This window comes from Macaca mulatta, chromosome 6 (genome assembly GCF_049350105.2).
Source record: "Macaca mulatta isolate MMU2019108-1 chromosome 6, T2T-MMU8v2.0, whole genome shotgun sequence".
Classification (NCBI taxonomy): domain Eukaryota; kingdom Metazoa; phylum Chordata; class Mammalia; order Primates; family Cercopithecidae; genus Macaca; species Macaca mulatta.
In genome coordinates, this window is record NC_133411.1 from 66392907 (window position 1) to 66410868 (window position 17962).

A 17962-nucleotide genomic window follows, 5' to 3' on the forward strand; every position below is an offset into this window, starting at 1 on the left:
ACCTCTCAAAAGATCTAGTGAATCAATCTCTACCTGTGGCTTAAAAATTTTAACTTTAACCTCCGTCTCAACAGATTTTCAAGTGCATTTAAGTTTCAGAACCTCTGTTCTACTGCTACAACGAAGTTTAAATCTGATTCCAGTTCTTCCTTTCATACCTCCATGCCAATATCACAATCATTCCTTTTTCACTCTGTCTCCATTATAATTTTGACTTCATGCCAAGGCAGGGCTCATTTGCTGGATGATCAACATTTACTTTTAAGTAGAGAGGGCTGTCTCTAGATAGTTACGGAGCACATGGATAGTCAAACTTATCAGTCAACTGACAGGAAAAGGATAAGCCCAACAAAAGTACAGTTCCTAGATTTCAAAACCATTTTTTTGAACTAATCTAGGAGGAGTATAGTTGTAATATAAGGAATGACTTTGTGTTAAAGAAAGGACAGGATAACTTGATAGAGGCCCCCCATCTCATTCTGTGACGGTGCTTTTGGGTTCCAGTGATGAATGTGTTCATTTTATGTGGCTTGCTCTGGGTAAATAACCCAGTGCCCTCTCAGCTCTGCAGCCCGCGGCCAGCGGCTGTGTGTGCGCGCTAATGACGGCGGAAGGTGCCTGGGGGAGGGCTTGGGGAGGGGCTGCCCAGCGCTATCGCGCCCCTGGCACTTCCTAAGAGACTCAGTCTTTTCTCTGCAGCTGCCGCTTGAAGACTCCACATTTTCCCTCTAGAGGAAAGAAGCCCTCCATCGAAATCAGCTGTCTTCTCCACGTCCCTCCTTTTTCTCTCCGCCAGACGCCACCCCTACCCCTTCTATTGTGTTGTGCCTTTTCATTTTAGCCCCGCTTCCTACGTAGAGCCCTAACCTCCTTTGTAGCGAGGTCACTTGAGAATTTCCGAACCTCGAGTTGTAATGGAGCTGTATGGAAAGGTAAGCAGGCGAAGGGAGTTCCTTGGGGGTGCTTAGCCAGAAATCTCGCTTTCACGCACTTTGGTTTGCGGGTTGTGTGTGTGACTGTGTACGCGCGGGCGACTTCTCAATGCAATTATGCGGATAAACCACTTTCCTTATGTGTGTACCATTCATCGTCTTTCTCCCCCACGTTTGCTGAATGAGACTGTAAAACTGCCCCACTCTGCCTAAGGAAACGTAGAAACTTTCCCGATTCAGATGGGGAGGGGGTAGGGCGGAGAGTCCAGAGACCAGCTCTGGCTTCGTTTGCATTGGAAATTAGCACAAGGTAGTGTTGTTTTCTAATCAGGAACTCACAGTCTACTCCCGAAGGCGATAGTTAGCAAAGAAAAATCTCCAGCTGAGATAAGCTGGGGTCACATTCGCCTGCCCCTGGCGAGGAAGAGGGCAGGGGAGACTGGGAGAGGTAACCCAGGAGCGTTTCGAAAGGAGTAGGGAGGCTCCGCTGCCGAGCCGGACTGGCGGATCGAGGCTGTTTAGGAGTTTGCTTGCTTGCCGGGAGGTGTAGTTCACCGCTCGCCTGTTTGCTGGGAAGCCCCGCAGGGCGAGACTACAGTTCCCAGGAGTGCACGGGGCTCCCCGGCAGTACGCGTGTGCGGCGCCAGGAGAGGACAGCTCCGGTGCTGATGTTGGAGCCGGTTAGCGAACCCCAACAGTGCTGAGTGTGGAGCGGGGAGCGCGCGGACTGTGCACGCTTGACCGGAAGCCCGGACCAGTGCTGTCCTAGCCAGAGAGAAAGGACATTTGTCAACAATGAGACACGAAGCGCCCATGCAGGTGGGTCCATAAAGAAAGAGTGGCCTCGGGAGGAATTGAAAGAGATGCTTTTCCCCTTGCTCCGCGCACAAACAGTTCAACGTAAGGGAAGGTCTAGGCGGCCACCCGCGGAGATGCGGCTCTGTGACAAGACCCTGGGAACAGAGTTGGGTTTCTTTGCGCTCTGTGTGGCTGTGATTGGGGCTGTCTTGATGAGGGGATCGGGCTATTCGCAATCTGTCTAGGCTCTGTAATGAGGATAAGAGTGTTTGTCTAAAATGAAAACCCAAGCAAACAAAAGTCAGAGGAGCATGCAATCTCGTGTTGGCATTGATCTCCTCTCTTGGCATCCGGGGTTTGAGATTGCGGTGAAAACTCACGGATTTAAGGCAGATAGGTCAGATTCGGGGTTGAAGGCTCCCCACTGGAGTCGGCATAGAGCGAATTCCGCTTGGTTAAGGGCGCATTAAAGAAAGAGAAGCCAATGTTAGGCTCCTCAAAGTCCTGTTTCTTCAGTTAGGCTCCCAGTATCAGCAGAAAATAGCAAAGACATCGGGGCTTGGCATATCCCTGAGCTATGCCAGCATCACTGTCCACACAACTGGTTTACTCTGTTTTGGAGACAGCCTCCTCTGAGCTTTCTTGTGTTATGTGCCCATTTGTTCTCCGATTCCCCATTTCAGTCACATTCTTAGGTTTGTTTCCTTTGAGAAATGCAAAGGACTCCGGTGCATAAGTAGCCTCTGCTTAAACATCTTGCTTAAGTTTTGTTTTTAAGTAAAGATGAGTGATAATTCTCGTCTCTATGTACTACCAGTTAACATTAAACATCAGCTTGTGTTTATTGATCAAACAGTGATCCTACTGTGTAACAGAAAGGCATTTTATGAATGGGATTGAGAGGAGAGTAGAAAACATCATTTGGAATGTGCTCTCTCTTGAGAACCCACCTCTGTTGCCAAACCCAACAGTATAAATATTTGACATTAATTTGGGCTTCAGCGTTTCTAACTGGTTTCTTCATGAATCAAGGACTTTAAACATATGCTTCGATTTACTTTTAATTTATTTTATGGGTTATGTATATTAAGAAACCCTTACTGGACTGTTAAATGAAAAATCTATGGAATTTAATTGTTTGTTGGGGATTATATAAGGGAAGTCGTCAAATTACCTATGAGTTATTGAAAATTTGATTTGTGTCAGGGAACAGTGGCCCCTTTGTGTGTCTTCTAATACCTCTATTTGTGACTTAGCTTTTCATTATAGACCTGATGTGAAAAGAATCTGAACAGACAATAAAGGTACAGGCTGTTGCAATCAAGATATATTGGTTTATGATAATTTTCTATTACTGGAGATACTGCCAGGAGCCAACTGACTAAATTAATCGTATTTGATTATAAGTAAACATTAATTGTAGACTTTAAAAGTAGATCGTTATACTTCACTATGTATATGTATATGAAAACATGTACATCTTAAATTTACACAATAAAAAAGATTTCCAAGAATTTTTGAAAAATAGATTGTTAATAAAATCAACTCTATATATGCACTGATATTTTTCAATCAAAATAAATTACGAAAAATTTAACCACACTATATATTAATTTTGCTTTCCTACAGGGGTTGCTTAGAATGTTCAGAAAGATCATTAAAATATTACAGAACTGTATTAATATTTTAGGAAATAGTTAAAATTAGTTTTTGTGTTCACTAACTATGTAGTAGGCACTGTGATTTTCTATTTTAGTCGAAACTTTAATAAAGAACTAAAATAAAAATAGGTAAAATGAAATTAATTTGTTTGTGGATAGAGTTATTGTCGTATTTATCATGTATTTTTAAATCATTGGACTAAGTTTTTGAAATTTAAAATTTCCAAATGCTGTCATGAGTAATGTACATTTTAGGAAATCAAAGACTTTTTAGCATATTTAATTAGAGCACATACATTAATTCAATTTAACTAATAAATTGTTGTTAGAGTGACCCCATCTCCATTATCATTAATTTTCAAAAATATGTAATAATAGGATAAAAACTATAAGCTTACTCTGAATATTTTAAAGTAACAAGTAATGTTTCAGCACTGATATTTCTGAATTGTAATCACATTTCATGTGACTTTGATATATGACAATGCAACAAAATAAATAGTTGACTTTTTTTTTCATTTAAAGACTGAACCACATCATCATTTCAAATGTATGTCCCAAATATTTTTTTACTTAGGTCTGTAGAAGATGACTCACAAGAAAACCTCATTTTATGGTTTCATAAAATAAGAGATTTATTCTCTGCTTTTAAAAATATTTAGTTCATTTGTTGATGTGAAACAATATGAGCTTTTTAATGTATTTGCTTATTTCCCAATTTACTTCTTATATTTTCTAAAGAAGCCTTTTAAAAGTCATGTAAGGTCTTTTAAAAAGCATTTGATGTATCTATATAAATAACTTGGTGTTCTGTTCAAGGTAGTTATCTTTGATATGTGCATATTTTATGAAGCATATTTCTTTCTGAATTGAGGGAATATGAGGGTTAATTGTTTTTTATAGTAATTACTAAAATAATATACAATGATAATCTCTGACATCTTTATTTTCTTTCTAACCTAAATAACCAGAAATAGCATTTGGTAAGTGTCCCAAGTGATAGGCTTAGCATTCTAATGCAGGAGCTGGTCATTCGTGTCTTCTCATTCAGTGTATACATAAATCCTGAGGGCCAAATGAGATGAGAAATAACAGTTCTCATGACTTGAGGATAAGACTCTGGTTAACAAATTGTCATTTGATTCAGGGGCCACATTGAACAAATTCTAGTTTATGTAGTGCCTTGCCTGTGCCAAGCCCCGTGACTTAGATTTCATTTTATTTGTGTGTATGTATAAAACAATTTCTATATGTATAAATAATATATAACAATCATATGTGTGTATGGATATATTTTACAAAAATATTTACAAATATATTTAAAAATCCTAGTGGTCACTCTTACCCTAATTATAGGCACGATCACTTGAACTTATTAAAACTAAATAACTTTCCTACTAGGATAGAGTAAAATTTCTGTCAGATCTCTCTGTCTAGAAAACCCATGTTCTTTCCTCTATTACTTTTGATACCCCAGGAAGATATAAATGGGTGGTGTAAAGAATGAGACAGCTATTGATATAATTTGAGTCATTCATTTGGTTCAGAAGAAAGGAAAATTGGCCCTATCTTCTTTTTATAAAATAAACTTGCATAAACTAAACTGAATATTTGAAAAGGGCCAATGTTTTTAAAATGGCTTACTTCTGTCTATTATAATTTCTGGCAGGTTCACGTACTCTCTTACACGACCAAAGTGGAATTCATTGTCTCTGACTAAATGCTTACTTTTCCATTTTGTTATCCACGAGCTTTTGGGGTCACTTCATAAATGCAGTCTTCTAACTACTGAGGAAAATTCAAAGAAATATATCTACCCAAAGCGTGGAGCAGAGTGCCAAAGAAATTGTTTGACTAAAGAGGAGGAGGATTGAAGAAGGACTATAGATGTAGGCTGAAGATGAAGTGGAGCTAAAAACCATTAGTTATATATTAAAGTTAGCCATGCTGTACACAAAATCAAATTGCAAAGAATTAAAGTCTAAATATCACTGTTTTATTTGGCTATGGAAAGTACATGGCATTTTTGTACTTCATTATTGTTGAATTCCTAACCATATCCATCCTCAGTGATCATCCCTCTATCTTTCTGAGAAATGGACATGTAGTCCTCATCCTTTACAGAAACAGAAGATCCCTAATTGACTTTAGAGAAATGAGAAATTCTTCCTGGCTCCATATGGGTTAATTGCTCAAGTATACACTTTTCTTCTGTAAAAGGAAGTGGAGGATAGCAAGGAAACTTAACCTATAGCAAAAATTCACTTTTGTGGTATAAGAATGTTTTTCCATTGAAACTGCAAAATTATCATAATTTTCTGCCACCATTCTAAGCTTACACTGGAATTGGAAAGTCCTTTCTTCACCATGATATTCCAGGAAGGAAATGTATGTTTATGCTGAAGAACAGGTTTTCTTGAAACTACTCTTGCCCACTCAACTCGCTAAGTACAAGCAGCTGGGCCACCTCAAAAAAAAGTTCTTATATAGATTAAAGGTTTTCCAACCGTTTTCCCCTTTTTTAAATTAATGTGGCTCAGAGGTTCTGTGAGAATCATCTTAGTAGGTCAGTCTATTACCAAGGATACTACAGCCTGTGAAGATTAAATCTTTGAGAGTTATTCAGAATTACATAGATCTTTAGCATTTTTCATTCATTAGTTATAGTTTTTAAAATAATGTTTATATACATTGAAATGTACAAATCTTAAGTGAACAATTTAATGAATTTTGACAAATGTATAAATCTGTGTAACACACACCACTATAAAGATATAGAACATTTCTAATCACCCCGAGTGTTCCTTCATGGTTTTTCCTAATCTACCTATGCAGTAAACTTTTTTGGTGAGACTTGAACTTGAGATCCCTGGGTTCTCCTGGACAGACTGACCAATCACGGCTTAGCTGTGGGATTTTCCTGTGTCTCCTCTCTCACTCAGCCCTGCAGAATGACTTAACCATAAAAAAGTTTGATTTGTTTTAGAACTTTATATAGTTCTGTAGAACATGCAGTATGAACATACTGTGGAACAAAAAAATATGTTCTCGTTTGAGTCTGGCTTGTTTTGTTCAGCATAATGCGTATGAGATTCATCCGTGTTGTTGCATGTTTCAATAATTCATTCCATTTTATTGCTGAATATTATACTTTTAAAATCAATTTACTATACTTTTAAAATTCATTATCCTATTTGTGAACTTGGAGGTAATTTCTAGTTTGGGGATACTATGAATAAGGCTATGTTTTTTCTATTATTTTTTATGATAATATCTTTTCACTTCTCTTGGGTAAATACGTAAAAGTAAAATTTCTGGGATAAATGTTTTTTCTATTGTTCTTTTTTATGATATGTTAAGCTTTATAAGAAACAATAAAATCTTTTGCCAAAGTGGGAGGACCCGCAATTCTCACCAGCAATGTATGAGAGTTTTAGTGGCTCCGCCTCTTCAACAACATGTAATGTCAATGGTCTTTTTAGTTTTGGCCACTTTAATGAGTGTTTTCTGCTATCTCATTATGATTTAAATTTGAATTGTCCTAATGATGAATGGTTTTTAGTGTATTTTTATGTGCTTATTGGCCATTTATATATCTTCCCTTGTGAGTAGTGTATTCTAACCTTTTATCCATCTGGGGGATTTATTTTTATTGTTTAGTTGCAAGAGATCTTTCATCTTCAGTTTAGTCCTTTGTCAAGTCATATAGATATACAAATAAAAGTTTCTCCCATTTGGTGGCTTATATATTCGTATTCTAAATAGTGCCTTTTGGTGAGGATTTTTTGAATTTTGATGAAATTTAGGTCAATTAATTATAGGTTGGGTCTGTATCCAGACTGATCCGTTTGTCTGACTCTGTGTCCAGAGGCCTTGCTATATTTATTTCTAGTTTTTTTAAGATTCCATAAACATTTCAACATAAACTATCATTATTTGCAAATAGAGATAGTTTATTTCTTCCTTTCCAAAGACTTTCTTTTTTTCCCCATATATTATTGAATAGAATAGAATAACCAGTACAATGTCGAGTAGATGTGACAACAGCGGACATCTTTATCTTGTTCCCCATTTTAGGAGGGAAGGCCTTCCTTTTTTTTTACTATTAAGTGTGAAGCTCGCTATAGGGTTTTGTTACTGTGTTTTTTTGTTTTGGTATAGATATTATTTATTATATTGAACAAATTTGATTCTCATTTGATGGGAAAATTTGTTTTTAATATAAATGGGTGTTGAATATTGTCAAATGCTTATACATTTGTCAAATGTTATACATCTGTTGATGTGATTGTGTGGTTTATCTACTTTAGTTTGTCGGATTACATAGATTGATTTTTTTAGCTAAACTGGCATTCCTTAGTAAACCCTATTGGTCATGATATATTGTCCTTTCTGTATATAGCTGGATTAAGCTTGATTATATTATGTTAAGTATTTTTTTTTTTGCATTAGTCATGATGGATATTGGGCTATGATTTTCTCTTAATGCCTTCATGAAGTTATAGTATTGGAATTATGATTATAAAACAAGCTAAGAAGTATTCTTTGCCCCTCAGTTTTCTGAATATTTTTGTTGCATAAGATTAGTATATGTTGGCTTGTTAAATGTCTAATAGAGTTCACCAATGAAGCCAGTGGAGCCTGGAATTTTCTTTCTGAAAATTTTAAATAAGAGTTTTAATTTTTAAAGATTTCATTGATATACTAATATCTCTATTATCTATCTATCTCCCTTAAGTACATTGTATTAGGCAGAATAGCATCCCTCCCAAAATTCTCCGTGGCCTAACCCTGTAACTTGTGAATAAGTTCCATTTCATAACAGAATGGACTCTGCAGGTGTAATTAATATTATAAACTTTAAAACAGGGAGATTAACCTGCATTATCAGGTTGGTCCAATCTAATTACAAGACCTCCTAAAAGTAGAGAACTTTCTCTCATTGAAGTCAGAGTGATGTGGTAGAAGAAGTCAATTTCAAAACATGAAAACAATTGTTGGGGTTAAGATGAAGAAGGCTGTGTGTCAAGGAAGTAGGGACCTCAGTCCTACAACCACCAGCAACTGGATTATGCTGACAATCTGAATGAGTTTGGAAGTGGAATCTTTCCTAGACCCTCCAGATCAAAACCCATTCCAGCCAACACACTGATTTTAGCCAGGTGGAACTGAGCAGAGTGAGCAGAGGACCTAGCTGAGATTTCTGGCTCAGAAAACAGTAAATGGGTGTGGTTTTAAATATCCATTATAGCTGCAATAGAAAACTAAATATGTATATAAAAATTTTTCTATTTCATTGTGAGTCAGTTTTGGTAAATTTTGTTTTTCACCTCATTTTTCCAATTTATTAACACAAAATTGTTAAAAATATTTTATTACCTTTTAAATATCTCTAGGATCTGTAGTGATATCCCCTTTCTTTCCTATTACTGATCATCTGAGTTTTCTCCCTCTCTCTTATGCCTGTCTTACTAAATGTTTGTATCGGTATTAATGTCAACTTTTACCTCTGTTAATTTTGTTTAGTTTGTATTTTGTTGATTTTAGCTGTTTTTAAAAAAACTATATTACTTAGTAGAACCTTTTCTTCATTTAGATTCTTAAAGTATAAATTTAGTTCACTTATTTATTTATTTATTTATTTTTAAGGCAGAGTCTCACTCTGCTGCCCAGCTGGAGTACAGTGGCTGGATCTCAGCTCACTGCAATCTCTACCTCCTGGGTTCAAACGATTCTCCTGCCTTAACCTCCCGAGTAGCTGGGATCACAGGCGCCTGCCACTACAACCAGCTAATTTTTGCATTTTTAATAGAGACACAGGGTTTCACCATGTTGGCCAGGCTGGTTTTGAACTCCTGGCCTCAAGTGATCTACCCGCCTCAGCCTCCCAAAGTACTGGGATTACAGGTGTGAGCCATCGCACCTGGCAGGTCACCGATTTTAAATATTTCTTTTCTTTTAATAAATGTAAGCATTAGAAATCATAAATTTCCCCGTAAGTACTCCTTAAGCTGACAGGCACACATTTCTGAATGTAGTATTTACATTATGTTTTATTTCAAACTATTTGGCACTTATGATGTTTTTGTTTAATCCATGTGTTTAAAAGTGTGTTTATTTTCCAAATACTTGAGTATTTTTACAGATATTTTATTGATACTGATGACTAGTTAAATTCTATTGCTACTATGGAAGATACTCTAAGATTTTAATCTTCTAAAATTGTTGACTTGTTTTTAGTTCAGCATGTGGTCTGACTTTATGATTCAATGTGTGCTTGTGTGTGCTGTAGTTGTGCAGGGTAGTAGTCTCTAAATATAAATTGGGTTATGGCATTGTGTGGTGTTGCTAAGACCTTTTATATCCTTATCAATTTTTGGTCTATTTATTCTATCAATTACTGAGAAAGGTTTTCAAATCTCCAACTATTATTGTCAATTTGCCTCTTTATCCTTTTAGTTCTTTTGAGTTTTTTCATATATTTTGAGACTCTGTTATTAGATATACACACATATTTTTAAATGTGTCTGCCTGAGTAATTTTTCCTTTTATATTATGAAATGTCCCACTTCATCTCCAGCAATACTCCTTGCCTCAAAGTCTATCTTGTCTGATATTAATAGAGAATGCAGACACTCTTGCTTTCTTAATAGTATTTTCATGGTATAGATATATAATTTTATAATTCTATTTTCAACTTGTATGTGTCTTTATATTTAAAGTGTGAATCTTGTGGTCAATGTAGAGTTGGGCTTTTCATTTTTTTTCCAGTTTGAAAAATCACTGCCTTTTTCTTGGTCCATTTTCATATATTGCGATTATCATTATGATTGAATTTAAGTCTACCATTTTGTTGTTTTTTATTTATTCTGTTTCTCTTTCTTTCTCTGTTTCTTTTTTATATTCTTTTTTGCTTAATTAAATATTTTTAGGTATTTCAGTTCCTGCGTTGGCTTTTCTTTTCTTTTTCTTTTTTTTTGAGATGGAGTTTTGCACTTGTTGCCCAGGTTGGAGTGCAGTGGCACGATCTCAGCTCACTGCAACCTCTGCCTCCCGAGTTCAAGCTATTCTCCTGCGTCAGCTTTCTGAGGAGCTGAAATTACAGGCATGCGCTACCACACCCAGCTAATTTTTGTATTTTTAGTAGAGACAGGGTTTCAGCATGTTGGCCAGGCTGATCTGGAACTCCTGACCTCAGGTGATCCACCTGCCTCGGCCTCCCAAAGTGCTGGGATTACAGGCGTGAGCCACTGCACCCAGCCCTCTGTGTTGGCTTTTCAACTGTATATCTTTGTGTATTTTTGGTGTTTATCCTAAGGATTACAATATGCATATTTAACTTATTATATAGTCTACTTAGAGTTAATATTGTATTACTTCTCATAAAACATAGTAATTTTGCTATGATATAATTTCATTTACCTCATTGTTTGTGAAATTTTTGTCATATGTTACATCTACATTTATTATAAATCCCCAATAAAGTTTTATAATTTTAGCTTTCAACAGCAATATGTATTTTTTAGATTAAGAGTGAAAAAATGTATATTTATTTATGTTTGCCTTTCACCTATGTACCATTTCTGGTGCTCTTCTTATTTATCTGAGTGTCTATCTGGTGTCATTTTTCTTCAGCCTGAACAACCTCCTTTAGCATTTCCTATAGTATAGCTTTGCTGGCATTTCATTCTCTTAGTTTTTGTTCATCTGATAATGGTTTTTTAAAATGTTGCCCTCATTTTTGAATAAGAGTTTTGACTGCATATAAAATTTCTTGTTAATTTTTTTCAGTAATTTAAATATGCTCTTTTATTGTCTGCTGATCTCCTTTATGATGGGAGTTCCGCTGTTCTTCATATCATTGTGCCCTTGTGTGTAATGTCATTTTTTTCATCTGGCTGTTTTCAAGATTTTCTATTTAACTTTCAGTTTAAACAATTTGACTATAATGTGCCTAGATGTCATTTCATTTATATTTAGTCAGATTGGGGAATTGGATAAGCTTCTCAGATACATAAATTTATATTTTTCACCTAATTGGAAACATATTTAGCCATTACATCTTTAAGTATTTTTTCATCCAATTATTCTCTTCTTTTTCCTTTTGATATTGCCATTTACATGTATGTTAGAATTGATATCATCCCACAAGTAACTGAGGCTTGGTTCATTAAAAATTTTTTTCTTTGTATTTGTCAGATTGTATGATTTATATTGATTTATTTCAAGTTCAATGACTCTTTTCTCTGTCATCTTCAGTCTTTTGTTAAGCTTGTCTGGGAATTGTTCATTTTAGTTATTGTACTTTTCCTTTTAGGCTCAATAGTGGCTCTTTTTACACTAGAAACTTGTTTCCAAGTGAGGATATATATTAATCTTGGGATGAGGTGCTGAGTATTGAAAGAGGTTAATAAGATTAATTTATAGTAGTGTGTAGAAACTAAGGAAGCACAGTAATTAACTGAGCTTCTTATAGAAAAGGGGATAGAGAAATGTAATAATAATATTAGTGCTTTGATTATCTTTTAGAGATATTTTTGGAAAAATACTTATGTTTACATTTTCATTTCTATCATTTAATTATATTTCTATTGAGCATTGTTCCTGTGATACTATACCTTTTCTTTGTGTTTTTCAAATTAAATTGTGAGCTTTAAGATACTTTTTGAAATTTTAACAAGTTGCAAAATTGTAAAAATAAAATAACTTTAACAATTACTTTATTTTGCCAACTTATGTATTCCTTAATGGTGTCAACTCTGCAGAAACAAAATGCCTTTTCCAACACCAACATATTTCAGATTGGTTTGAAGTGTGCTGTCAGTTCTATTGAGACAATGATGTATTTTTGCATTCACTAAACAATGAAGCAATAGGAGTAAGTATTCTAGGTCTTCAGTCCTCTAGTGAATGGTGAAAAGAAAGGGTCAGTAGTTCCCTGCTGCACTCTCCAGCAAGCTAGTTGGCTTGGGGATAGTATTAGTAACTTAGGTCGAGCGACCTTCAAAAAACCACATGTTATGCCTCGTTGGCCTCCTATCTGAGAAAAACATGGAATCATAGCCACTTAGCTCCTACACTCTTAGCGTATTATGTCTGGCTACCTGAATCATAATCTAACAGTAAGAGGTAAGGCCATCAGCCTCTCATCACTTGTCTGCTGCCACTTGTTTAACTCTAGCTCATCAAAGATCAATGGGCATTACTTGCTAGCCACCAAGTGGCTTGGATGATAGAGAAACTTACAAGCCAACACTGATGAATAATTTTGGTTCAAGTGGCCATAGCTCAAGGGATACTGAAGAGCATGAAGAAGTGATATGTTTACCAACTGGCAAATTATGACTCTCCTATGACTCTCACCTATGGGTCATAGCTTTAATAGAAGATAGTTTTTCTTTAGAGTGTTTGATCCATTGAACACCTGTCTGAGTGGCAGGACTGATGAAAAAGAATAACAGAAACACAGCACACCTGTGATGTGAACATTCTTTTATGAATGTGCATGGTTGGGTTTATTCTTTGTGGTAAATAATAGTAGCAGTAGCTTTTGAATGAAAGGCAGGGATGATTATGACTATGAAAGTGGCTTTGTAAGTCATCCTAATTGGTAGAATTATACAATTTGGAAACAAAAACATATAGATTGTGAATACACCAAGTTTTTCACAGATAATCCAGGTATTCCTTTGTCTCATAAGTGCATGGACAACAAGGTGCTTGTTCCTACACATGACCTACCTTGATGGATGAAATAAGGGCAGCAAGATATCAAGATGTAGAACCAATATTTATAGCAAATCTCAGGAGGAATTTTTCAATGGCTCATTATTTTAATGTTTTGATACTTTTTAAATGTTTAGTGTTTTAAAAAATGTTTAATGATGAAAACTTATTGGGAAACAAATGTATTAATATTAACTTGCAGGCTTTTTTTAATTCCCCAGTGGAAATTTTTAGAGTACCTTACTAGATATTTTTAGGAGAGGTTTTCCTTACACCACATGGCACTGGGTATATCCATTCTGTTTACTCTTTCTCCTCAGGAAGAGGTATTCTTGTAAGAGCTATTCCTCATTTTGTGGTCTCCATTTAGACACAGGTCTCCTTTAGCTGTCAGTGCTTTCTAATGACTGAGGGCGAGTAAAGCCCAATTGTGTTTATTTTTAAAAATGACTGATGGAGAAAGTCAAGGCCACCTTCCACAGAGTTCAGCAGAGCAGAGTTGCATAGCTTTGAGAACATATTTACCGATTCCTACTAGGTTGTCCCTCCTCAAAGTCTAGTAGGGTGCTTGCAGTGAGTTATATCACTGGTCCTCAGAAGGTTCTGGCTTTTACCAGGGCAGAGATAACTGATGAAACACATTTCTCAGAATTCAGCTTGTATGGGCAGACTGGGCATTGTAGGGTGTAGACCCTTCTCTGCAAGAGTCAACATCATGATGGTGAGATCTGCTGACCTGTATCACCAAGAGGGGTGTCTGGTGAAGACAGCAGCTGGTGGAGAGCTCTAGGATCATATTTCCATGTTCCCAGGGATCTTGGCCTAAATGTCAGATTACTCAGTCACCTCATAGTATATCCCAGAGGCCTTGACAACATATATCTATCCTGGCTTCCATATGAACCTTTGTTAATCCAATGATTTCTAAACCTGACTGATGAAAAGAACATATGAAGGGTTTTAAAAAATGACAGATTTCTGGCCTCACTCTAAATATTCTAATTCTGCAGAATTTGAGTGGAGTTCTGCATGTCTGAGAATTTTGGACATAGTATACCCTAAAAGGATTTCATTTTGTATTCCCAAATAAAAATGTATCCAACTGGAGAGAACAGGTATTTGAAAACACGATGTCTGGTGTTTGTTTCTGCCAAGAAATGATGAGAAATCTTCTGTATATTTTATATCCATGAGAAAAGTTTTGAAGGATTCTTTACATTTTGTTGCTAAGAGAGAGGCCCTTTCATTTTTACAAATTGACATCTGTATATAGAAAGTGTGAATGTCAAGAATGTTTGATGAGGTTTTTTTTTTTATGTTTTAAACTTCTTTTGTTTTATCTAAGTTGTATAAGGGGAAGATAGTTGCTTGGCTATTTGGAGGCATGTGGGGTTTGGACTTTCAACCAATTCTCTTGTTTGCATGCCCCAGCCACAACTAGGGTGACCCACCACCTAGCCGACTGGTTTTAGCACTGAAAATTCTGCTGTGTACCATGAAACTCCTCATTCTCAGGCAAACCAGGACAATTGGTAACCCTGCCCATACCCTATAATGAAGACACTTGGTATCTCCAATTCTAAGGCCTTTCTAGGTTCTTCCAGGGAAGAATTCTTGTGAGGTTTTTCAGCAGGCTTAGGATTCTGCTTTCTCCAGTTTATTCACTTCCAGATTCCATACTTTTGTTGACTTCTCTTTTCTACTCTTGTCTCCTGTCTACTTCTCTCTGTCTAGAAGGATTTTGCTTTTGTGAAATCCCTTTGCTATTATTTTAGAGGGGTTTAGGGGAAAGGATGGTGATCATCACCACATATGCAAACATACATACATATATGTGTGCATGTGTATATATATACACACACATATATATATATATATATATAGCTGAAAGCCTTTTAATGATTCCCAATATTGAAATAATGATATTGTAGACTTCAGTGATTTTCCAAATTCAGTATCAGAGGTTAAGTTAAACTTTACCCAAACACACTTCAAAGCTGTAGGAGAGGAGTTTTCCCACAGTGCTGTGAGTTCCTGGGGCTCCCTTTCTTATCTTTTCTTACCACTTGGATTCTTCCTCTTATTAGCCCAGACATGAAACTCAGCTCTCTCCAAGTTTCTACAAAATTCCACTTGCTTTCAAGGATTTCATGAGTTTAGCAGATTTTTAGAAGTTACTCGGTGGCAGGCAGTGTTCTAGGACAGGTCCTATCACAGGGAATATGGCCTTTGGTCACGTTCTCCTCCCTGCAGTCTGTCTGGACCACAGAACACTTCTATCTACACACAGATGCCTCAGTGTCTTAGCTTCTACCCCAAGAGGTATATGGATGAATGCTTTTTGTTGCATGTCATAACAATTGGAAATAGGGGGATAATTTAAGTCATCTATTTCAGAAATTATGAAACTCTCAGGAAAGTGTTGGGTGTTAAAACCTCTGAAGTTAGGTAATAAGACAAGGCATATTCTGTAAAACTGACCATTTCCATTTTAGAGAATAACATTGGTGGGAATTCAACAAGAAGAATATCAAAGATAATACTTCACTTGAGCATTTAGCACATACCAACACTTTTCCTTTGCTCATCTCACTATTCCTATTATATAGATGAGGAAACTGCAGTTTAGAATAAATAAAAACAAAACAAAACAAAAACCTTGCCCAAATGTTCACAAGTAGCGAAGGAGCAAATCGCAGAGCTGGGATTCCTTCTTTGGCAGCCTGACTCAGGGCATGTGCTCTTATCCATACTCACATCCCACTAAGAATGTGGAATGCTCTTTTTCACAGATGCATCTGCATGCACATAATTTTAGAGATAGAGAATAGGTAGAATGGTATTTTCCTGCTTCTCACCATACTGTGATTTATAAGGCCTGGATTACCAGTAGCTGGGTCCTCTCTGGCATCCCAGGACTGCAAAGCTTCCACATTTCTGAGTATGTGCAGGAGCTTCAGGGACCAGAGCTTGAGCTTCAGGAGCTTCAGTACCACATCTGAATCTGGTCCTGAGCTTCAGGACCACATCTGAATCTAGTCCTGAGCTTCAGGACCACATCATTGCAGCTATCAGGATTGCATTGTCAGAGTCTAGGGGCTCTCCCAGCCACTGTCATTCCTGTCCCAGCAGACCTTGCTTACAATCTTTACTCTGTGGTCTGGGGTTCTCCTTTACTCTGCTGCTGTCAAGACCCCAATGTGGGCTAGCCCCACTCTGGGAAACCTCTGGAACCAAACTGGAAGTAAACTATAGAGTATGGGCTGAGAGAAGAACACTGGCCTTTCATACTAGTAGAAACAGCACATGGTTTGATAAAATTAATGTCCTTTTTCTTAATACTCTGTCAATATACATTTACAAATTTCAAAGCAAAGTAAAAAACCATTACCATACATACACATGTATAGTATATATCTGTTGGGATCATATATGTATTTATACACACATATATGTGTATATATATATTGAAGTTTCAAACTTGTTCATTTGGTGAAGGGTAGAATGAACCAGCTGGGTCTGCGTGTCGCTAGCTCTTGAAGAACACATTTGGCCCAGACAATGAGAACTCAATGCACAGGCTGAGAGAAATCAGGGTAACCTATTGAAAAACAAGAACCATTCCACTTTAACTTTCTCTCAGACTCTCTTAATTTCTTTCTTTCCTTCTTTCTTTCCTTCCTTCCTTCCTTTTCCTTTTCCTTCCTTCCTTCCTTCCTTCCTTCCTTCCTTCCTTCCTTCCTTCCTTCCTTCCTTCCTTCCTTCCTTCCTTCCTTTTCTTTTTTCTTTTCTTTCTCTCTCTTTCCATTTTATTTTATTTCTCCATGAGTTATTGGGGTACAGGTGGTATTTGGTTACACGAGTAAGTTCTTTAGTGGTGATTTGTGAGATTTTGGTGCACCCATCACCCGAGCAGAATACACTGCACCCTATTTGTAGTCTTTTATCTCTTGCGTCTCTCCCACTCTTCTCCCCAAGTTCCCAAAGTCCATTGTATCATTCTTATGCCTTTGTGTCCTCACAGTTTAGCTCCCACATGTCAGAGAGAACATATGATGTTTGGTTTTCCATTCCTGAGTTACTTCACTTAGAATAGTAGTCTCCAATCTCATCTAGGTCACTGCAAATGCTGTTAATTCATTCCTTTTTATGGCTGAGTAGTATTCCATTATTCATACACACACACACACACACCCACCCCCCACAATTTCTTTATCCACTCATTGATCGGTGGGTATTTGGGTTGGTTCCACAATTTTGCAATTGTGATTTGTGCTGGTGTAAACATGTGTGTGCAAATATCTTTTTTGAATAATGACTTCTTTTATTCTGGATGGATAACCAGTAGTGGGATTGCTGGATCAAATGGTAGTTCTACTTTTAGTTCTTTATGGAATCTCCACTCTGTTTTCCATAGTGGCTGTACTAGTTTACATTCCCACCAGCAGTGTAGAAGTGTTCCCTGATCACTGCATATATGCCAGCATTTACTGTTTTTTGATTTTTTTATTATGGCCATTCTTGCAGGAGTAAGGTGGTATCGCATTGTGGTTTTGATTTGCATTTCCATGATCATTAGTGATGTTGAGCATTTTTTCATATGTTTATTGGCCATTTGTGTATCTTTTGAGAATTGTCTATTCATGTCCTTAGACCATTTTTTGGGATTTTTTTTTCTTGCTGATTTGTTTCAGTTTTGTGTAGATTCTGAGTATTAGTCCTTTGTCAGATGTATAGATTGTGAAGATTTTCTCCCACTCTGTGGGTTGTCTGTTTACTCTGCTGTCTGTTCCTTTTGATGTGCAAAAGCTCTTTAGTTTAATTAGGTCCCAGCTATTTATCTTT

At 36.6% G+C, this 17962-nt stretch overlaps 1 protein-coding gene across 2 annotated transcripts in view; it reads left to right on the forward strand.

Moving 5' to 3' along the window:
• The first annotated feature begins 683 nt into the window (after positions 1 to 683).
• The window catches only part of RAB3C (RAB3C, member RAS oncogene family), a 293717-nt gene continuing 276438 nt past the window's right edge, over positions 684 to 17962 (forward strand). The window contains exon 1 of one of the 2 annotated variants that reach the window (XM_015140007.3): positions 684 to 932. In XM_015140007.3, coding sequence (XP_014995493.1) covers positions 915 to 932 — 18 coding nt within the window. In that variant the 5' untranslated portion in view covers positions 684 to 914. Of the gene's footprint in view, positions 933 to 1631; positions 1752 to 17962 lie in introns of those variants that run through there. The other variant, NM_001265995.1, reaches the window with a different exon arrangement.